Source organism: Puma concolor, chromosome C1 (genome assembly GCF_028749965.1).
Source record: "Puma concolor isolate L17-30 chromosome C1, mPumCon1.1.hap2, whole genome shotgun sequence".
Taxonomy (NCBI): Eukaryota; Metazoa; Chordata; class Mammalia; order Carnivora; family Felidae; genus Puma; species Puma concolor.
The window spans coordinates 27367506-27390225 of record NC_141674.1 but is presented as its reverse complement, the minus strand read 5'-3'; the positions used below and the strand labels follow the sequence as shown (position 1 = coordinate 27390225).

The 22720-nt window shown below is 41.3% G+C and overlaps 1 protein-coding gene across 3 annotated transcripts in view; it reads left to right on the top strand.

The window, feature by feature from the left end:
• PSMB2 (proteasome 20S subunit beta 2) overlaps positions 1-22308 on the top strand; it is a 33878-nt gene extending 11570 nt beyond the window's left edge. For all 3 annotated transcript variants that reach the window (XM_025934784.2, XM_025934782.2, XM_086716444.1), the window contains 3 exons: positions 17579-17741; positions 19227-19276; positions 22074-22308. In XM_025934784.2, the coding sequence (XP_025790569.1) occupies positions 17579-17741; positions 19227-19276; positions 22074-22181 (321 nt within the window). In that variant the 3' untranslated portion in view covers positions 22182-22308. The remainder of the gene's footprint in view (positions 1-17578; positions 17742-19226; positions 19277-22073) is intronic.
• The last annotated feature ends 412 nt before the right edge of the window (positions 22309-22720 follow it).

Sequence of the window (22720 nt, the reverse complement as noted above, 5' to 3'; positions counted from 1 at the left end):
CTAGTTTGTGTGATCTTGACTAAGTCCCTTATGTTTGCTGAGTCTCACTTTCATCTGTTTAGAAGGAAGGAACAATCAAATGTGGCAGATTACAAGAACTGAGACTTTGCCATTAGTTTAATAAAATATATTTTGAATGAGTGAATGATATCTTCTGGAAAATAGTATTTAATAACTGACGTCTTCATTAAGAAAATGCTATTTGGAGGGGTGCCTGGGTAGTTCGGTTGGTTAAGCGTCCGACTTCAGCTCAGGTCATGATCTCACAGTGTGTGAGTTCGAGCCCCGCATTGGGCTCTGTGCTGATAGCTCAGAGCCTGGAGTCTGCTTCAGATTCTGTGTCTCCCTCTTTCTCTCTATAACACTCTGTGTGTGTGTGTCTCTCTCTCAAAAATAACATAAACATTAAAAAATAAAAGAAAATGCTATTTGGATTTTAATAGGATTATTTTGAAAATTTTGTAATGACTTTTAGGCATAGTTTGCACAATGCTTATTTAAATTCTCCTTATGATTTGATTAATGGGCTATAGAAGGGAGAGTGATAAGTAATGGGGCTATTTCTTGCTTGAAATGGCACATTTGGTGTAGCCTATTTGAATGCCCTAAAATTATTTGTTATTATCCACCCTGATCTCCATTTTACATAAGGGGAGGCCTAGGTATGAACCAGCCAAATCTGATATCCTTGGGGAATGTGGAGTTTCATGGCAAGGTTTAGAGTAGAATGCTGCCCTTCATGGTATGTAGTCTTCAGGGCTTTACTACTGCTACTCACTGGCCAAAGTGTTTTCATAGAACCTTTCTGCCAAGTACTTGGTGAGCTTTTGGTAATTTATTTTTTAATAGGACTATACACCTAAAAAATGGAAATAATGAGTTGGGAAAATATCAGCCAGCCTGGTGTGGTGGTTTTCAAACTATTTCATGAAGTTGCCTTAGAAAAGTCACAAAGAAGAGCAGTATAGTGAAATGTTAGCTGTGTTTCATATAGGTCAACGTAACTTTCATCTATTTTATATATTGGGATTCCATGTACAATTTTATTTGAAAACAAACAAACAAAAAGGTTTCACTGTTCCCTTCCCACCAAAGTTTGAAAACCAGTGGTATAACTGAAAGAGCCCTGCCTCAGGAGGTTTAGCACTAGCTCTCTTGTGAGCTAGTTAAAATACCTTGGGAGAAAGAGGGAATTTGGATAATTTTGTATGGTTTCTTCTAGCCCCCAAATAGTGTAATTTAAAGATCTAATGTCAAGACCATAAGCAGACTTGAATTTATTTTTTCAGGGAAAGGTAAAGAGTATGTAGGAAAGAATTTCAGATATTAGTCATTTCTAAAAGTGACCGTGACTTGTCCCAGTACTTGGCCTCAATTTGAGTGTGTTTAGTCTGCTTTATAGTAGTCACGTATAGTGTGGTCTTGTCCTAGAAGAATCCTGTTGCTTTGAGCCTCTGTCTGACCACTAGAGTTATTGTCATCTTGCCTTTGGTGGCTGGCACAAAGATGTCATGTGTTTATTGGTATCAGTGAGGTCATGTGACCTGGAGAGCAGATGGCCTTGGTGAAACCTTGACTTTACAGGTCTTGTCCTGTAACACAACCAGCCATTTGCTGCATATGATTAAAATGTCACTAACAAGGGTAATTTCGCATGCTTTTTGGCGAATGTGGTTAGCAGGATGTGACATGACACAGCACTACCTTCTTCCTCCAAGTGCCATCTCCCTGGAGGCCTTGCCTCCTCTGCTCACCCCCTTCTCACCATGCCCAGGCTTGCCTTCCAGCTCACCTGCTCCAGATGGGTGGCACAGTGGGAGGACACTGGCAAAGGCAGATGTGTTTATTTTCCGGAGACAAAATGTTTTACTGCTGCAGATGGCAGTGCCTTCAAGCAAATGGCAGCCTTTGACACCGCTGCCACACAGCCTGGGCATCTTGACAGACAGAGCTGGCTTACTTTTGGTGAGGGGGAAACTGAAAAAAAAAATCAAGATGTTCATCATGAAACTCATGGAATTTTGGTGCAAGCAGCCGTTCTTTTAGACCTGGAGAACAGTTCTTTCCCACCAGACCTCAGTCAGCTAGGCAGTTAACTGGATTTTCAAGATGAGCTGAGCCAAGAGTTATAGGTCTGTTAGTTATTTTGTTTCCTAGGCTGAATAGGACATACAGAAAAACTGAAAACATATGGCTACATTTAGATGGATATTCAGTGGTACTGCAAAACACATGTGCATCCCAGCTCACATCTCACAGGAGTCTCTTAGGATTGGGCGTGGCTCATGTCTGCCCCATTTGAGATGCCATTGTTCTATTTTTAGTGGTCATATTGATTATCTAAAGGCCCAGGGACAGATACTTGAAGTTGAGATGCCTTAATTAATATGACATATATTTTGTGCATATAGTGTTTTTCTACCAAGAAGAATAAGAGTTCTGACAGCTGCACTTTGAAGCAGTTTGCTTATAGTCATTAGGGCTTGACTAAAGTCCATGAGGAAGACAAAGACTTGGATGTTGAATCATTAAACTTACTCATCTTCTAAGAAAAAATGGCTTAAGAATATCCTTTTTCGAAAATTACTGGCTTTATCAGGAATCCTTCCCACCCTTCCTACCCCCTTTTTTAATATGTGCTGTTTTTCCCAGCCCTAGTGCTGATAGAGTTAGGAGTTTGCAGGTGTAAAGTCCTCCCCTCTCCCCCTTCCCATCTCTCTCCAGGGGGTTGTATGTGAGAAGGTGTTGCTTTCTCACTCAGAGAGCATATATGTGCTACCCTGTTGGATGCCTGCTGTGAGCAGAGAGAACCCCTGTTCTGGTTGAATGGAATGAGTTTATTGGGTGGCTGGGATTGTGCAACCCCATAATGCCAATTTTTCACTTAGAGCATCTTTCCTACCCACAATGGGGTTGATGGTAACTGGTCTAAATTCATACTGTTTTGAAACTTATGTCCTGAAAATTATGTGGTTTCCTATTAAGGTTTGGTGTAAGCCAGGAGCGGCAAAGTACTGTGTCTGCTTAGTAAAAACATGCTTTTACTTTGAAAATGTTTACCATTAGAAGTGCGGGTTTACCCTGCCTTTTAGGATTGTTTTAAACCAGTGCCCTGACCTGTGTGAGCATTCCCTCACACTCACAGATACAAATACACATACACTCTGACATCTTAATGCCTCTTTTATTTCCTCCCCCCCACACAGCCCCTAATGTCTTTATTTTAACTTATTTTTTTAATTTTAATTCCAGTATAGTTAACATACAGTGTTATATTAGTTTCAAGTGTACAATATAGTGATTCAACTTGATGCCTCTTTTTTGCCCTGGCCCACGATCATTCAGGGATATTAATTCAGGGGCTGATCCCAAAAACTCTGTGAGGTTTTCCTGTACTCTCCCCAATAACAGTCATCTAAAATGAAGGAGAGTAGGAAGGAAGTCTTTGAAGGGAGGAGTTGACTGTTCTGTTTCTCGACCTGGGAGCTAGTTACACATGTATTCATTTTATTCATTAAGCTGTATGTGTATATTTTGTGTACCTTTATATGTATGTGTTATTTTACCAAAAAAAACTTAAGGAAATAAGAAGGGTAAAAGGGCAAGAAAGTATAACACATTTTTTTAAAAGTTGAAGAGAGTAAGTTCAGATTTATCATTGCTTTTGAGTGGGGACAGCAGAGTAAATAGGATTAATTAGATTGAAAAGAAGAAAGGAAGGGAGAGGAAATAATCTCTGAATCTTTATAAAGTAACGTGCCAAAACTCTACGCTGCCTTTTTGATGCCTCCTAAAGTGTGCATTCTGTAGCTGAGAAGTTCCATAAGTGCTGATAGTCATTCAGCACATCTGCAGCCTGCATTGTCCTTGGGGCCAGGGAAACGGACGCAAAGCTCGGTGTGTGCCTTTAGATGGAGAACTTGCACTGCAGGGTGACAAGTGCCACAGTCGCCATACAGATAGATAGGTGCTCTGGGAACAGAACCTAACCTGAGCCTGAAAGGACTGGCTGTCATTAAAGGCAAAGGTGAAGCCAAAAGGAAAACCAGAAGCACAAACCAAAAGACAAGTGTGAGAGAATGTGTTAAGTCAGACAGGGGTTTTCTAATGATTTTTAGACTCTGAGCCTCCTACTCCTAACTTTTTACCTGTTTTAACTAGTGGAATACTATATACAAATTAGGGCTCTATTGATTGAAAAGATATATAAATAAATACCTTTATATAGTTTTTACTACATATGTACATATATTATAAAATCTGTAATCTGAATAGTTTGTTAAATATGGCTGAGGTTTTTAGGGGAATGGTAAAAGATTGAAACCAGAGAGTCCCTGTTATGAAGATTTTGTTGAAAAAGCTTTATGCTAAAAGCACTGGAGCTCTCTGGAAGCTTGTTGGCTAAGAGAGGGTTAGCACAAACAGATGAGATTTGGTTAAACCATTGGCTCCTGTTTGCGGAAAGAAGAGAGAAGCAGGGAGACCAGTGAGGATCTTCCATGTCAGTTGAAGAGATAAGAGTAACTTACGTTGAACCTAGGCTGTTCTGATAGAAGGGCTCTGAAACACCGTTTTCCCCAGGATTTCCTTAGTGTTCTGTATCTGGTGGCTGTGGACATCCAGAAACATACACAGCCATATATAGTCCTAAATAGTCTTTTCCAACGGATTGGTTTATTAACTCAGGAAGGTGAATCACCTATGATGTTCAACATTCATAGATATTCATGGGCATGCTTAGCATGTCCACCTTAATATTTGCCTAGTAGTATACAAAGCCTGGCTTCTGCACTTAAATTTTTGAGAACTGACTTAAAGGTATATGGAATCTTCAGTTTTCCCTGGGAACTGCCAGCTCATGAAAAACAGTTCAAGTGGCCTTGTTGCAGATGTGGTGGCGTTGGTTTTCCCATTGCACAATCAGCAATTTTATTTTGATGTTATTTGGGAGAAAGCAGTATTTTTGATTAGCAAGTAAAATTAATGTAGAAAACAAATACTGTGTTAACTAGTTGGTATAATAAGGCATCTGTGCCATGCTGCATTTCAACTCATTAAATTTCTAAACTTCTAATTACGATAAGATTACAACTTTAATAGGAGAATGGTTCAAACTTGGGGTTAATAATGGCTTTAGGGAAGTAAAATGTACAGAAATATTGGAATTATTGAAGGGGAACTTTAAAATCTAGTTTTGCTAAAAATTGAAATATGCACAATATTTAACTTTTTTTGCTCCTAGAATTCAGATTCAGTTGACATTTATTGGGCACCTACTACTTACTAGGCTTTTTTAAAACAATGTTCATTTATTTATTTTGAGAGAGTGTACATGCGCATGGGTAGGGGAAGGGGCAGAGAGAGAGAGGGAAAGAGAGAATCCTAAGCAGGCTCCGCACTGACAGCATGCAGCCCAACACGTTGCCGGATCTCACAAACCGTGCGATCATGTCCTGAGCCAACATCAAGAGTCACGCTTAACCGACTGAGCTGTCCAGGTGCCCCACTAGGTCTTCTTTCAGGAACTTTAACACAGATGAGCACTTTTCATTCCTGACATCTGTTGGGTGAACAGTACTATCCCCATATTCAGATGGGGCACTTGGAGCTCCAGGGCCAAAGGACTGTCTCGGGTCTTCATTGCTTGGGATCTAAATTGAGTTTTTTACATCTGCTCTATCATCTTTCCCTTTATTGAGAGCCTTCTTCTCTTTCTCCTACCTTCTATTCCACTAGTTATTCCTGTCATTTCTCCCTTCTAAATATATTTCATGTTGCATACCTCCCTCTCCATCCCTACTGCTTCTGCAGTGTCCTGTGACATGAAAAAGGCTTGGAGCAGCAGAGGAACAGGAGTGGTTTTCACTGGCTCCTCTTTGGTTTACAGGCTAAAGTTTGTATTCTTTAGGAAGCCAGTGACAGTATCATTCCAGTTCCTCTGCTTCCTGCTGAAATGACCTAATTCATTAGGTATACATGTCCCATATTCACCAGTACGCAAATATTCCACATTCCTCCGTGTTTCTTTACCTTCACATATGCTGTTTCCTCAATATGGAATCCTCCTACTCATCTATCTTGTGAGCTCCTTCCAGACCTAGGCTTCCATCTTCATCACCTGGCATGAAGCTTCTCACACAGTAAATGCTGAGTAACTTTGGAGTTAAAGTAGGGACACCTGGGTGACTCAGTCCGTTAAGTGTCTGACTGTTGATTTTGGCTCAGGCCACGATCTCGCAGTGTATGGGTTTGAGCGCCACATCGGGCTTGGGGCTCACAGTGCAGAGCCTGCTTGGGATTCTCTCTCCCTCCCTCAAAAATAAATAAATGAAACTTTAAAAATAAATAAATAAAGTCACATGTCAAATGCAAAAGTGAAGTTGGTTGGGGTATCTGCCCATTTCATAACTATCCTATGTGTCTAGTTCTTGCAGGATTTGGTTGAAGCCTTTTATAAATTGTGTACATTTATACTTCAGGTATAATCACCGTTGTTATTAGAAAGAGAGATTGATGGGTTTCCTTAAGAAGGACTGTATTGGAGAGGATTAAAACCAGAGCACATATGTCCTATATTGTTTAGGTACTAGGGATAGATATTCTTCTCCAGCCCTATCCATAGAGTCACAATCTTCTAGAGCTAGGAAAGTTACATAGGTTGTGAAGACTATTGGAAGTTGTTGAAATCTTAGAGGTTTTTTCTGAAGTGTTCAATATAGCAAACATTGCAATTCCAATATAGGTACAAAGTCCTTCTTCTTCCTCTTCTTCTTTTTTAAATTTTAATGTTTGTTTTATTTTTGAGAGACAGAGTGGGGGAGGGGCAGAGAGAGAGAAGAAGACAGAATCCAAAGCAGGCTCCAGGCTCTGAGCTGTCAGCACAGAGCCCGACGCAGGGCTCAAACCCATGAACCAAGAGATCATGACCTGAGCCGAAGTCGGACGCTCAATGAACTGGGCCAACCAGGTTCCCCTACCAAGTCCTTCTTTAATTAAAATGGCAAAAGTGACATTGAAATTTTAAAATTATACCATCAAACCATGCAAAGCAGATAGCTAGTGAATTCTGTTGATTATTGGAAATAAACTTCTGATTCAGTGTTCAGAGTACCAGTATAAGAAAATAATAAACTGATCCATTGTGTTTATTAATGAATTTGCAAAATTGGGCATTGGCAAAGCAGTTATGATATTGGTATGTGTTTGTCAGATAAACAGATACCAATACCATAACTGCTATTTATTGAGTACTTACCACATGTTTTATATATTTGTAGATGGTTTAGAGGAGTCATATGGTCTGACATTGAATTTGCCCTTTTAAAACTTAAAGTATTATAGGTTATGTAAGATGTGATACATGAAATAGAGAACAATAGATACTGGTATGCAAAATAGTATAATCTGAAATATTTGAGTGTGAAACTGACATTTACATATTGAATTATATTTTCACACTAATTTCCATTTTGTGGAGGCAGCATGGTTTCCTAGAAAAACACACAATGGAATCAGAAGTCTAAATTCTGGTCCTGACACTAATTAGCCATGTGACTTAGGGGCACATCACTGTCCCTTCTTTGAACTTGAGTCCCCACATTTGTAAAAGGGATGTTAGACAAGCTAGTTGAACTTTTCTTCTAAGTCTATAAACTGTACTCTCAGTGCCAAAGATGGGATTTTAGGGAGCTTTGACAATCAACTGGGCTAAAAGAAATAGCATGCACTATCCCTTCAAAGCCCAGTCTCTGTTTAGTGTATTTAGAAGTCTATTTATTAAAACACTGTCATCACTAAACAGACTCCTTTGTCCCATTGGTGGTTCTATATCTCCTTCCAGATTAATCCAGGAATGGAAGTATGCTTCACACACTGCTTAAAGTTCCAAGGTACAGCACAACGCAAAAGAAACCCCACCTCCAAAGCACCTCACTCCTATCGACATCGTCCTATTCAATTAGAGGTGGCAAAGGCTGGCCTGGCTCCAAAGGAAGACTGTCAATTCCTCTCTTTTTCTGTGTCCACGCTCGGCAGGATGCTTCCTCACGCCCACCTCTCTCCCCCTTGCTGTGACTTTGGTTTCCGCCAGATGTCACACCGCTGCTTGTCACCGCCCAGACTCTTCGTCGCTGATTTTGTTGTTTCAGTGTATTTATCACAACTGTTCTCTTTAGCTGTAAAATTTATGGAATTTCACACTCTTCGTAATCACTACAGTGTTTCTTTTTCATGAGAGAGAGAATATACAAGGAGTTGTATGCACAAGAGTTGGAGGGAGGGAAATATTCCACCTAACTTGAGGAAAGTTTGCCTGTGTGTACCATGCACACCCCCCACTCCCAAATGCATAAAGTGAAACAGCTCAGTTCTGCAGGGCTCAGGTACTTAGGAAGTCCATTTCAGTCTCAGGGAGAAGTGTATAAGAGGTGTGGTTATTGGCTAATTTCCTTGCTTAAATTTTATCCCTTTTGACTATAAAAAAAAAAAAGAGGAATGATTTGATTGGCTCTTTGTTCTTTGTGGGACATCTTGATATTATCTGGTCAGATCTGTTAATGCGGTCAGATCATAAAAGTGACAGTGGTGGTGGTGATGATAATAACTAATCTGTATTAGTATTATTAACAGGTATTTGCATTAAGCACTTTACATTTATTTATTTAAACCTTCTATAACCCTGTAATGATGGATGCTGTTATTATCCCTGTTGTATAGATGAAGAAATTTCAAAATGACTGAGAGCTTTCCACTTTATTTTTAAAGTTTATTTATTTATTTTGAGAGAGAGAGTGAGTGAGCATGAACAGGGGAGCAGCAGAGAGAGTGAGAGAGAATCCCAAGCAGGCCCCACGCTGCCAGCACAGAGCCTGACTTGAGGCTCTATCCCACAAACCATGATCATGACCTGGGCCGAAGTCTAGAGTCAGACGCTCCATGGGCTGAGCCACCCAGACACTCCTAAAGCTCTCCATTTTTTTTTTTTTTTCTCCACTTTAAAATAAACTTATAGGGGCACCTGGGTGGCTCAGTCGGTTGAGTGTCTGACTTCAGCTCAGGTCATGATCTCACAGTCCGTGAGTTTGAGCCCTGCGTCAGGCTCTGTGCTGACAGCTCAAAGCCTGGAGCCTGCTTTGGATTCTGTGTCTCCCTTTCTCTCTGCCCCTCCCCTGCTCATGCTCTGTCTCTCTCTGTCTCAAAAATAAATAAAAACATTAAAAAATTTTTTTAAATAAACTTATATCCGGGCATCTGGGTGGCTCAGTCAGTTAAGTGTCTGACTTTGGCTCAGGTCATGATCTCGTGGTTCATGGGCTCAAGCCCTGCATCAGACTCTGTGCTGACAGTGTGGAGCCTGGAGACTGCTTAGGATTCTGTGTCTTTCTTGTTCTCTGCCCCTCCCCTGCTCATATTCTCTCTCTCTCTCTCTCTCTCTCTCTCTCTGTCTCTGTCTCTCTCTCAGAAGTAAATAAACATTAAAAAATAAAATAAGCTTGTATCATGTATTTTTAAGGGAAGAAAAGATACCACATTTGTGTGGTGGTGTTTTTTTTCCCACTTGTAAAAAGAGGCAAAATTTTGGTGGTACCTTTTTTTAGTTAAAAAAAATTTTTTTTTATTAACATTTATTTATTTTTGAGAGAGAGAGACAGAGTGTGAGCTGGGGAGGGGTAGAGACAGAGGGAGACAGAATCAGAAGCAGGCTCCAGGCTCTGAGCTGTCAGCACAGAGCCAGATGTGGGTCCTGAACCCACGAACCATGAGATCATGACCCAAGCCGAAGTCTGATGCTTAACAGACTAAGCCACCCAGGCACCCCAGTGGTACCTTTTTTTAGAAGCTAAAATTCATTTTGAGTTCCCAGGATGGTTCACTTAAAATTTTTTCTTTGTCTATCAATTAAATACAACTTTAAAGTATTTTGGTGTTTGTACTGTAAACCGTTGATGGTGATCCTCAAGGCTATTATTGTGCAGGGAGTGTCTCATCTAAATGTTTGGATCATTTATTGGTCATCTGGATGTTTAGGTTCAAAATGTATATAATATTCAATCCTATCCTTTGTTGTGAAGGATGCCAGTTCCTTGGGGACCTCATAACTTTGTTTTATTACCTTGATTTGCTATCTAAATAATTAGAATAGTGGAGACAACCAAAGACTAGATTATATCATGCACAGAACAAGGATTACTTTGTAAAGCATAGAGGTTTCCTGGCAAATCTGTCATGATTGATTAGTGTTCCCATTTCCCTGGAATAATTGACAGATCCTCACATTTAATGCTGCTCATAGGATAGAAGGGAACTGATGAAAAAGTAGCTAGAAAGTGAGACTTGGCACTCAAATGGACATATCTGTAGTGGCAGAAACAGCACGAAAGTACTTAATAAATTATTAAATGGTACTTACTCTTCAAGAGTGGATGTAGGGTTTGTTTTTGTTTTTGTTTTTTCAGGCTTCCAGAAAATCTATATATGTCTATGTCTCCAGGCCTGTGTCAGTCTCAAGATAGGTGAGGGTAGGTTGAATGCGAAGTGGATATGCTTGAAGGGAAGATGCTTATGAATGTCTTTGAGAGTGAATACAATCATTATCACCTTCTGACTTGGGGCTTCTGAAAGAGTCTGGGAAGGGGAGAGGAGGAAACTGTCATTTACCGCATTTGTGTGTGTCAGCCAGTGTGCTAGGCAATTTTTATTAACATCCTTCCATGTCCCTTTATGAAGACATTATGAGGACTTGTATTTCAGTGCTAGGAGTAGGTGGGCTTCTCCTGAGTACTTGCAGTGTCTATTTCATAGGCATTGTGAACTTCATAGATGATTGTGTGTCTCTAGTAGTAATTTTATTTATTTATTTATTTATTTATTTATTTATTTATTAAAAATTTTTTTTAACGTTTTATTTATTTTTGAGACAGGGAGAGACAGAGCATGAACAGGGGAGGGTCAGAGAGAGGGAGACACAGAATCTGAAACAGGCTCCAGGCTCTGAGCTGTCAGCACAGAGCCCAACGCGGGGCTCGAACTCACGGACCGCGAGATCATGACCTGAGCCAAAGTCGGACGCTCAACCGACTGAGCCACCCAGGCGCCCCTCTAGTAGTAATTTTAGTATTTATCGAGGCTTTACTGTGTTTTAGGCACTCTGCTTATTGTTCATATGCATTGTCTCTTTGAATCTTCACCGTATCCCTTTTGTGTAGGTATTAGCCCGTGTTTTCAATAAGAACACTAAAATTCAGAGAAGTTAAGTGACTAACTTTTCTAAAGCCACACATTGATAAGACAGGTTTTGAACTCAGGTCTAACTGTACAGTTTACCTTTTAAGTTTTTATTTAAATTCTGATTAGTTAACATATATGACAAAATTAGTTTCTACAAATTTTTGTATAATATACAAACATATATGACAAAATTAATTCTACAGAATTAGTAGAATTTAGTGATTCGTCACTTACATATAACACCCAGTGCTCATCCCAGCAACTACCCTCCTTAATACCCATCACCCATTTAGCCCCACCTACTCCCTCCATGAATCCTCAGTTTGTTCTCTATAGTTAAGAATCTCTTATGGTTTTCTTCCGTCTCTTTTTTTTCCTTCCCCTATGTTCATTTGTTTTGTTTCTTAAATTCCACATATGAGTGAAATCATATATTTGTCTTTCTCTGATTTATTTCACTTAGCATAATACATTCTAGCTCCGTCCACGCGGTTGCAAACGACAAGATTTCATTCTTTTTGATGGCTGAGTAATATTCCATCGTATGTATGTGTATACACACACACACAGCACATCCTCTTTATCCATTCATCAGTTCTTTTTTTTTATTTTTTAATTTAATCTTTTTAGTTTTTTTTTTTTTTAATGTTTGTTTATTTTTGAGAGGGAGAGCAAGCAGGGGAGTGGGAGAGAGAAAGAGAATGAGAATCTGAAGCAGGCTTCAGGCTCTGAGCTGTCAGCACAGAGCCTGTTGTGGGGCTCAAACCCACAAACTGTGAGATAATGACCTGAGCTGAAGTCAGATGCTTAACCAACTGAGCCACCCAGGCGCCCCATATCCATTCATCAGTTTGGACATTTGGGCTCTTTCCATAGTTTGGCTATTGTTGATAATGCTGCTATAAACATCAGGGTGCATGTGCCCCTTTGAATCTGTATATTTTTGTATCCTTTGGGTAAATACCTAGTAGTGCAAATACTGGGTTGTAGCAATGTTCTGTTTTTTCGTTTTTTCTTTTTTCTTTAAATTAATGTTTATTTATTTTTGAAAGAGAGAGACAGAGCAAGAGTGGGGGAGGGGCAGAGAGAGAGGGAAACACAGAATCTGAAGCAGGCTCCAGGCTCTGACCTGTCAGCACAGAGCCCAACACGGGGCTCGAACCCATGAATCGTGAGATCATGACCTGAGCCAAAGTCAGATACTTAACCAACTGAACCACCCAGGCGCTCCAAGGGTAGTTCTGTTTTTAACTTTTGAGCAACCTCCATACTGTTTTCCAGAGTGGCTACACCAGTTTGTATTCCCACCAACATCGTAAGAGGGATCCCTTTTCTCCACATCCTGGCCGACATCTGTTGTTTCCTATGTTAATTTTAGCCATTCTGATAGGAATGAGGTGGTATCTCCTTGTGATTTTGATTTGTATTTCCCTGATGATGAGTGATGTTGAGCATCTTTTCATGTGTCTGTTAGTCATCTGTATGTCGGAGAAGATATTTGCAAATGACATATCTGATAAAAGGTTAGTATCCAAAATCTATAAAGAATTTATCAAACTAAACACCCCCCAAAATAATCCAGTTAAGAAATGGGCAGAAGACACGAACAGACATTTTTCCAGACATTTCTTCCTAAAATACTTATTTGTGCTGTTGTTCTCCCCTTTGTTCAATTCTAGATGCATGACCTGTACCCTAAATTTTCCTTTACTTAGCAACCTATGTCTAAAGGGGGTTAGAGGGGTGCCTGGGTGGCTCGGTTGAGCATCTGACTTTGGCTCAGGTCATGATCTCACAGTTCTTGAATTTAAGCCCCACATCAGGCTCACTGCAGTCAGCGTAGAGCCCACCTCAGATCCTCTGTCCCTCTCTCTCTACCCCTCCCCTGCTTGTGCTCTCTCAGAAATAAACATTGAGAAATATAATACAGGGGAATGGAAAGAAGGACCCAGGAGTCTAGTAAAAGGCAACAATATATGTGCATTCAGAGAGATGCTGGCAGTTGATTTAAACTTGAGTGAATTCTTGGAAGTAGGACCTATCGCTTTCTGACATTTGTTTAGTCATCTTCCTCATCTCCTTGTCATACTAGGCATTAGCCACATATAAATTAAAACATATAATGCCTTCTGGTATGATTACTACTCATTCAGCACATATTTATTGAGCATATACTATATGCTTGTATATCATTGAACAAACCAGACATAATCCTGCCTTCATGGAGCTTATAATTGGCATAAATATTTGAATAGGTAGGCTGTAGCTTACACATAAGTATTTTTCTAAGCATACTACCAGCAGTCACATGTGTGTATACTGTCAGAATAACACAAAATTGAGGGGCTTGGAATTTGTCTCATTTCAGGAATACAGTAAGGAATCAAGAATATGAGGGACAATAACAGTCAAGAAACTCATAACTATGGCTTTGTCACTTTGAATTGAACACTGTGATTCTTAGAGGCACAAGAGTGACAATAAATAAGACTTAATTTGAAATTTTAAAACACTAGTGTAAGGGGCATCTGGGTGGCTCAGTCGGTTAAGCTTCTGACTCTTGGTTTCGACTCAGGTCATGATCTCACAGTTCGTGGGTTTGAGCTTCGTGTTTGGCTCTGAGCTGACAGTGGAGGGCCTACTTGGGATTCTCTCTCCTTCTCTCTCTCTCTCTCTCTCCCCCTCTCCCTTTTTCCCTCTCTCCCTCTCTCCCTCCCCTCCCCACCCCCATTTGTTCTCTCTTTCTCTGTCTCTCTCAAAATAAATAAATAAACTTAAAAAAACAAAACAAAAAAAAGACTAGTGTAAGCCAGAGATCTTTGATGGAGTATTGTAGGAAGAATTTCAGAAACTGCAAGTTGTTACACAGATGTATTGATTTAATTAGTCTAGCTAACACCATTTATTTATGCTTAAGCATCTCACACTTGCAGAAGTTGGTAATTCGAAGTCACACAATAATTTGTGAGTTATCTTCTCTACCACGTGTTGTAGCTTCTGAATACCAACTTTGATGAGTGTGTGTATCAGATGCTTAAGCATGAATAAATGATATTATATAGACCAATTAAGGAATACCATTTGCTTTTGAAGTTCTGTTGACATAGTTTCATGTAAAATCTTTTGGTGGTAGCTTTTAAAATCACATTGTTTTAAACACAGTGTAATCTCATAGTATAGCAAGATCCTCATTAGAGACAGAACATATCTAGGTTCTGTTGCTTAGACCTCTTTGGGTATCTGAGTGGATCCTTAATTTGCCGTTACAACTTGATAAAATTGTTCTGATTAGCCATACAGTGGTTGTTTTAGCAGTGAACAAAGAATTGTAGAGTTATCCTCTTAGCAAAAGGGTGAACTTTTTTTTTGTGATAGATAAGAGACTATATTGTGAAATCTCTTAGGGGAGGAAAACCAGTTAGAATTCCCTTGCCATCTCTCTGTTTCTCTCCTCTCTACCCCATTCTTCTCTCTGCTTCCTCTTTTTTTTTTTTAATTTTTTTTTCAACGTTTATTTATTTTTGGGACAGAGAGAGACAGAGCATGAACAGGGGAGGGGCAGAGAGAGAGGGAGACACAGAATCGGAAACAGGCTCCAGGCTCTGAGCCATCAGCCCAGAGCCCGACGCGGGGCTCGAACTCCTGGACCGCGAGATCGTGACCTGGCTGAAGTCGGACGCTTAACCGACTGCGCCACCCAGGCGCCCCTTTTTTTTTAATATTTTTATTTATTTTTGAGACAGAGACAGAGCATGAGCAGGGGAGGGGCAGAGGGAGAGGGAGACATAGAATCCAAAGCAGGCTCCAGGCTCTGAGCTGTCAGCACAGAGGCCGACGTGGTGCTCGAACTCACGGACTGTGAGATCATGACCTGAGCTGAAGTCAGACGCTTTACCGACTGAGCCACCCAGGCGCCCTTCTGCTTCCTCTTTGAGATTCTAATTCTAACCATAAGAACATGAAGGTATTCTGTGTCTGCCTGATTTTACAGTATGTTTTTCACACTTAAAAAAAATTTTTACTAGAAAAAATCTATTAGATATATATACATATTTTATCTTTAGCTAATTTAAACAGTTTAGTTTTTGTTGTTTAAAGTGGCATGCTATTGAAAGGAGATTGGGGTATAGCTAATATGCTACGAAATGTAGGCAGCATCTTTTCTTCCAGAGTTTGGGATGCCTCACCTCTATTATTTTTTTCTCACCATACTCCCCAGAAGATAGAAAAGGGAAGGATTAGTTGACCCAGTTGACCCAGTTTTACACATAAGGAAACAGAAACTCATAGGGGTTAAGTGTCTTGCCTAAGGTCAGACTTACTAAGAATGTAGTTGCATGGGGCGCCTGGGTGGCGCAGTCGGTTAAGCGTCCGACTTCAGCCAGGTCACGATCTCGCGGTCCGTGGGTTCGAGCCCCGCGTCGGGCTCTGGGCTGATAGCTCAGAGCCTGGAGCCTGTTTCCGATTCTGTGTCTCCCTCTCTCTCTGCCCCTCCCCCGTTCATGCTATGTCTCTCTCTGTCCCAAAAATAAATAAACGTTGAAAAAAAAAAATTTAAAAAAAAAAAAAAAAAAAAAAAAAAAGAATGTAGTTGCAGAATGTGGCAGAGAGTTCCAGAGCCTGGCAGAGTGTAGCACACTACCCACTGGGAAATGTGACAAGCACGTAATTATTTTCTCAGAAGACTTGACTACTGCTGGTCAGTTCTTACTCCTCTCAGACTATCCACCATCCACCCAAAGGCAGAAATTTGTTTGCAGTTTAGGGCTACACTGTAATCTTTAGGAAATGTTACTTAGGACAACTGGCTTAGAATTCTAAGTTAGTATATAATATTTTCATGTGTTCTTCTAACATGAACTTCTTCAAGCTTCCAGGTGTCCATGTTAATCATTGTCCAAAGAATGTAAGGTGTCACTTTTAGGACCACTAGCTGTTATTACTTTATGCTTTATACACTCGCTTTATTACTTTAAAAGGGTGCATAAATGTATTCAGTTTCATTTAATGTGCATTTAATTGAATATGTAAATTTAAGGATGGGCACATAACCTGAGCAAGGCCTGCTCACTACCCACTGAGGCCAGTGCAAGGTGGAAAACACATTTTCCGGAGAAAAAGGAAGCCATGTAAAATGGGAGTCTCATCACTGATGCCTAGGGCCGTGCACAGGCTGAATTTAACATGGTAAATGGCCCAGCTAGTGTAGAAAAAAATAATCTTCCATTTGGAGATGAAGATCAAGGCCGACTTACTAAAGGTTCTTTGTAGAAACTTGCATGTTTAGATTTGCCAGTAATACAAAGAAAGAACACCAGTTAATTACTTTTTGTTTGTTTCATTGATAAAAATTACTTTTTAGTTACCTTAGGAGAGCCTTCTTATATGAGAAAAAATGTTAGCGTTTCACCTAAATCTATAGTTCTTCCAGTGTTGCTATGTTTCCACAGTTCTTCTAGAGCATTTATGGACTTCATTATTACTGTCTGCATTAAAGTTTAGTGATTTGAGGGGCACCTGGCTGGCTTAGTCAGTAGAGCATGTAACTCTTTTTTTTTTTTTAATTTTTAACATTTATTTTTGAGAGACAGACACAGTGAAAGAGGGCGATGGGCACAGAGAGAGGGAGATACAGAATCCGAAGCAGACTCCAGGCTCTGAGCTGTCAGCACAGAGCCTGATGCGGGGCTCAAACTCATGAACAGTGAGATCATGAACCAAGCTCAAGTCGGCCGCTTAACCAACTGAGCCACCCAGGCGCCCCTAGAGCATGTAACTCTTGAGTTTGAGCCCCATGGTGGGTGTGGAGCCTACTTAAAATTTAAAAAATTTTTAAATGTTTAATGGTTTGACTTAAATTTTTGGGACCTACTATCCTTCTGCACCCCCAAGTTGTTTCTTTAATACTATGGCATATAGTCTACCATCTGAAATTTTGGTCCAGGTGCCCAGATGGAATCTGTTTATTTTGGAAGATGTGGTTGGAGCTGCCGCTTTCTTTAGTCTGTGGCCTGACACTCTCAGAACTGTGTTTTTTGGTTTCAGCAGTTAGAAAAGACGTAAGAGCACCTATGTTTTGCTTTTGTAACAAGTTCTTGTCCACAGGCTTTACGAAGAAAGCAGCTTTTTTGAATACCAATAAGTGCTCCCAATGCCCTTACATTCAAACAAGCTAACTTCCCTTTACAAACTCTTACCACACTCTTAGGCCTTTAGATTTCTCTCAGTTTTTACTTTCATCATGATTTACTTAGCTGCTGTTATTTTCTTATTCATCAGGAATTGGAATGATCCCATTTGTCATGGAAAGAGATGTTGGTGCTACTGCTTTGACCATGTCTTTCTTCTGCAGACCCCATATCATGTCAACCTCCTCCTGGCTGGCTATGACGAGCATGAGGGTCCAGCGCTTTACTACATGGACTACCTGGCAGCCTTGGCCAAGGCCCCTTTTGCAGCCCATGGCTATGGTGCCTTCCTGACTCTTAGTATCCTGGATCGATACTACACTCCAAGTAAGTTCTAGCACTCTAGGTAGGGAATATAGTCCCGTCCTGAGCTGCCTTCTGGTTTTGTACACTACTCCTGGAGTTGGGTGGTCGGGGCTTGAATAGAGAATGGATCCTAGGAAGCACATCCAGGTACCTTCTGGAAGCTGCTCTCCCCTCCAGGTCAGTAGGGTTCTTGAAAAGCTAATAAAAGTCCTTCTTTTACCAGACAGAAGGAGATACTGCATATGTCCAGAGCTGGGTTTTGTTTTGTTTAAAAGGGTGCTACAGTAGTGAGTAAAATTAATTTTTCAGTTACAAAAGTTCAGTTTTTTAATTCATTTTGCCCAGCCTAGATGCTTATTAGCATCTCAGCTATAAAGAATGAGCAAATAAGCAAAGTGGTTTGCATGTTTGAGTTTGTGAGGATGAACAGGTCCCCAGAATGACAATGGAAGATTTCTTTGCTTAAACATCAAAGCTTTTAAGGCCACAAGCCTTGGCCCTTCGCTTGGTTCTTTATCAGCTGCTGGCTGCCCCTCCTGTGAGAAAGAGCTGGCTCTCTACTTGTCAGTAAACTGTTAGCTTGGCAAAGCTTCCAGCACAGGGATGCTTTTGTGCTACATTCTATCTTCTGACTCCAATCCCAACCTTGACTTTAGCCACTGTGAGCAATAGGCACTTGGGATTCTTCACTTTTCTAGGCTATAGATGCAGCCCAGATAGCCATTCCTCTCCTTAAATTCCATTCTTCCCTATCAGTACAGTAAAAATCTGGCTTCTTTACTCTTTTTTTTGGTGCTGCCCTCTCACTCAACCTTAGCCATGCCAGAGCTCCAGGCCACATCCTGAAAAGCATTAGCCTGGCCTCCTAATGACTGTTTCTTGATTTGGCATCTGTCAGTAATACAGCTGACTTGCCCACCAAAATCACCACTAACCACCCTTGAAGCCTAACTGCATAATATGTCATCCCAGTTTGCCATGCCTGTGGACAGTTCCTTTGGCTCCTGTTTTATGAGAGTCTCAGCCCTATCCCATGAATTCTCTTTCCATTGTTAAACTGAGACCCAGCTGGGAAAGTGAGGCTAAAACTCTGGCCTGTCCTCCCTTGCCCTGATTTGCAGCTGGCTAGGGCAGATGGAACCGATTTAAGCCCTAGTCTAAAAGGGTGGGGTGGGTAGGGGTGAGGGGGATGGGCGATAAAAAAGAGGCAAGCCGCTGGACTTCTCTAGAGGCAGGCCCTGGCCATGGGAGGCAGAATTCCGTCATGCTTACCCTTCTCTGTAGCAAATCAATTTGCAATGGCTTGTGGCTGCCGGAGCACTGGGTCTGGGGCATCCTCCACTGCATATGGAATAAGTTTGTTGCAAGCTAGAAGGCTAGGTATTTTTTTGCCTTTTCCGTTTGTGTGGCATGCTGACCTGAAGAAATTTGAAACTTAAAAGTTGTGGCAGAGAGTTGGACTTGATGGCAACTCCTTGAATACGTGGCCTCTGTGTTCTCTTTCAGCTATCTCTCGTGAGAGGGCAGTGGAGCTTCTTAGGAAATGTCTAGAGGAGGTGAGTAGTTCCCACAGGACCCTGAAAGGAATGTTTATCTCTGTTTGCCAATATTGTTCATTCCTTGGTTGCAGTTTTTCCCTGATCTTTGCCAGAAGGTGTAATAAATACACACTAACCAGATGTGAAGTTGCTACCAGGGATAGAGTTTGGTGGGTAACAAACTCTCATGGGTTACCTCCCATCAATGTCAATTTTACAATTTAGTTATCTTTTTTTGGCTCATCCAACCTAGTGATTCTCAGAATTTGGCATGTATAAGAATCATCTTGGGAACTGTTTTTTTGATTGTTTGTTTTGTTTTTATTTTTGTTTTTAAGCAGATTCGTGACTACCCTACTCCCATTCCTACCACTGATTCTGATTCAGTTGTCCTGGTGTAGAGTCTGAGTATTTGATTAGCAGTCCCAGGTGATTTTGCTGCAGGCGGTAACTGGGTCATATTTTAAGAACTACTACCTTAGGGACGCTTCAGTTGGTTAAGTGTCCGACTTCAGCTCAGATCATGATCTCACGGTTCGTGGGTTCGAGCTCTGTGTTGGGCTCTGTCCTGACAGCTCCGAGCCTGGAGCCTGCTTTGGATTCTGTGTGTGTCTCTCTCTCTGCCCCTCCCCTGCTCCTGCTGTGTCTGTTTCTCTCTCTCTCAAAGATAAATAATAAAAATTAAAAAAAAATAAAAGAACTATCTTAGACTTAATACCTGCTGTATTTGTGTCACCTGGGGTTGCCATACCCCAGGTGTCTGCTTTCTTTTTAAAAAAATTTTTAGGGGCGCCTGGGTGGCGCAGTCGGTTAAGCGTCCGACTTCAGCCAGGTCACGATCTCGCGGTCCGTGAGTTCGAGCCCCGCGTCAGGCTCTGGGCTGATGGCTCAGAGCCTGGAGCCTGTTTCCGATTCTGTGTCTCCCTCTCTCTCTGCCCCTCCCCCGTTCATGCTCTGTCTCTCTCTGTCCCAAAAATAAATAAACGTTGAAAAAAAAATTTTTTTTTAAATAAAAATAAATAAATAAATTTTTATTTTTAATGTTTATTTTTGAGACAGTGCCAAGTGGGGGAGGGGCAGAGAGAGAGGGAGACACAGAATCTGAAACAGGCTCCAGGCTCTGAGCTGTCAGTACAGAACCCGATGTGGGGCTCTAACCCACAAACCGTGAGATCACGACCTGAGCCGAAGTCAGACACTTAAGCAACTGAGCCACCCAGGTGCCCTGTGTCTGCTCTCTTAACAGTCCATTAGTCCTGGAGAGAAAGGCTTCCCTGAGAATTCAGGAGGCCATAGAAAGCAACTGGGAAGCTTTAAGCAGAAGAGGAGAGTAGCCTTTAGTTTATGAGGCCAGGAATGTGGACCCCGCCCATTAATACTGCTGCTAAGAGTCTAAGGCTTCGGGTTATGTATGGAGGATGAGGAGGAAGAGAAAGCAGCTCCCTTAGGCTTTTAAATTCTTTTACTGTTCTTGTGGCCTAAGGATGAACTTGAATTTGTGGTCTAGGAGAGAGCAGGTGGGTGAGAGCAGGTGGGAGCACTGAGCATAATGTCAATTTGCCTCTTATACAACGCTGTCTTCTTCAGTCCACAGTGTCCCCCTTCTTCCTCATGTTTGCAAATCCCCTTTACAAAGCAGAAACTGAGGACAAACTCATGTACTTTGCTTAGTCATCCAGCTAAGAGACCATATTAGTCCAGGAGTCCTAAGTGTTACAGGGGGTGTCAGGGAGAAGCCACTGGCATATCAAGGGCTTTGAGACTTTATTCACTATGGACCCTAAACATGATCATTTTAGAAACCCAGATTTCTTGCCACCTTTTCTTGATTTTAGAGCTTGTTTTTGGATGTAGGAGTCATCAGCCAGAGGAGACTCTGGAAATGGAACAGGTTTTTGATGCCCAGTCCTCAGCTGTAAAGGAGATGGGAAATATCACAGGAGGGAGGGCTTGGGCCTGGGGAGGTGGACATTTCTGGGATATGCTTCTAAGGGAGCAAGTAGAGAGCTTTGTGCCTTCCCTCTGGAGACTAAGTGAGGTGTCCAGGAAGGGTGGCCACAGAAGCCAAGATTTCCTCCAGCCGTCTTCCTCTATAATCACCAGCCAGGTTAGTGGGGCTGTCTGCTTCCATGCACAATAGAGCACTGCTTGCTTGGAACAGCCTCTCAAGCAGAGAGTCTTAATGAGAGTGCGGAGGTGTTATTTTAATCACAGGTCAGCTTGGACTGCAGGAGTTGGAAGTAGGGGTTGTTCCAAGAGCAGTTCTTCCAACACCCTTCCACCATTCCTGTGGCTACACACACACACACACACACACACACACACACACACACACACACACACACACACACACAGATAGAGTCACACAGTCAGTCCTTATAATGTCAGTGGGTGGGGCTATGGTGACTGGAGTAAATTCTTGGGACATAGGAATACATTGCTTTGGTCCAAAGCTTATTCCTAGAGCAATCACTCTTTGTAGGCTGATTACCTTGAGACATTTTTAGAAAGAAGACTGTGTTTACCAGACTGATTGGTAGCAGACTGTGGGGAATAGAGCTTTGGATTTTCTTACTCTTTCATCAGCTGACTGACCAGAGACAAGCTCCAACTGCATCTGCACCACCTTCCAGCCTCCAGCTGCAGTTTGGGGTTTCTTCAGTGTCTGAGTACTGACTGCCCCAGTACAATATAAGCTCCACAAAAGCAAGGATTTTTTATCTGCTTGTATGCCCAGTGCCCTCGAAGAGAGCCTGGCCCATAGTTAGTGCTCAGTAAATACTTTTTGACTGATTTTCTTCATCTCTGTCTGCAGCTCCAGAAACGCTTCATCCTGAATCTGCCAACCTTCAGTGTTCGAATCATTGACAAAAATGGCATCCATGACCTGGACAACATTTCCTTTCCTAAACAGGGCTCCTAACCTCATGCCTTCCCTCCAACTTGCCAGGGAACTTTTTTTGATGGGCTCCTTCGTCTTTTTCTACTCTTTTGACGTGCATCCTTGATAGATGGTTAATTCAGAATAAAGCTGAATCTGGATACATTGAGCTGTCTGTTTTGAGTCTCCATTTACCTATCATCACTTCAGGACAGAAATGGAGAAAGGATTATCTGCATTGGACTTTTTGCTGGGACTGTCTTTCCTTCTGCCCCTTTCCCTTCATTAATGCTCTAATTGTCCGTTTAGTTGATAGCCCGCGTTCTGTTTCACTGCCTAGCTTCCTTCCCGTCTAGCTCTTTCATATATCTTGCTTGCTAATGTCTCATTTCCCTAAAGCAGTGGTTCTTTTTACCCCTAAGCTTAACGTTTTATTTTTTATTTATTTTTTTTATTTATTTTTTAATTTTTTTTTAAATTTTTTTTTTTAACGTTTATTTATTTTGGAGACAGAGAGAGACAGAACATGAACAGGGGAGGGTCAGAGAGAGAGGGAGACACAGAACGTGAAACAGTCTCCA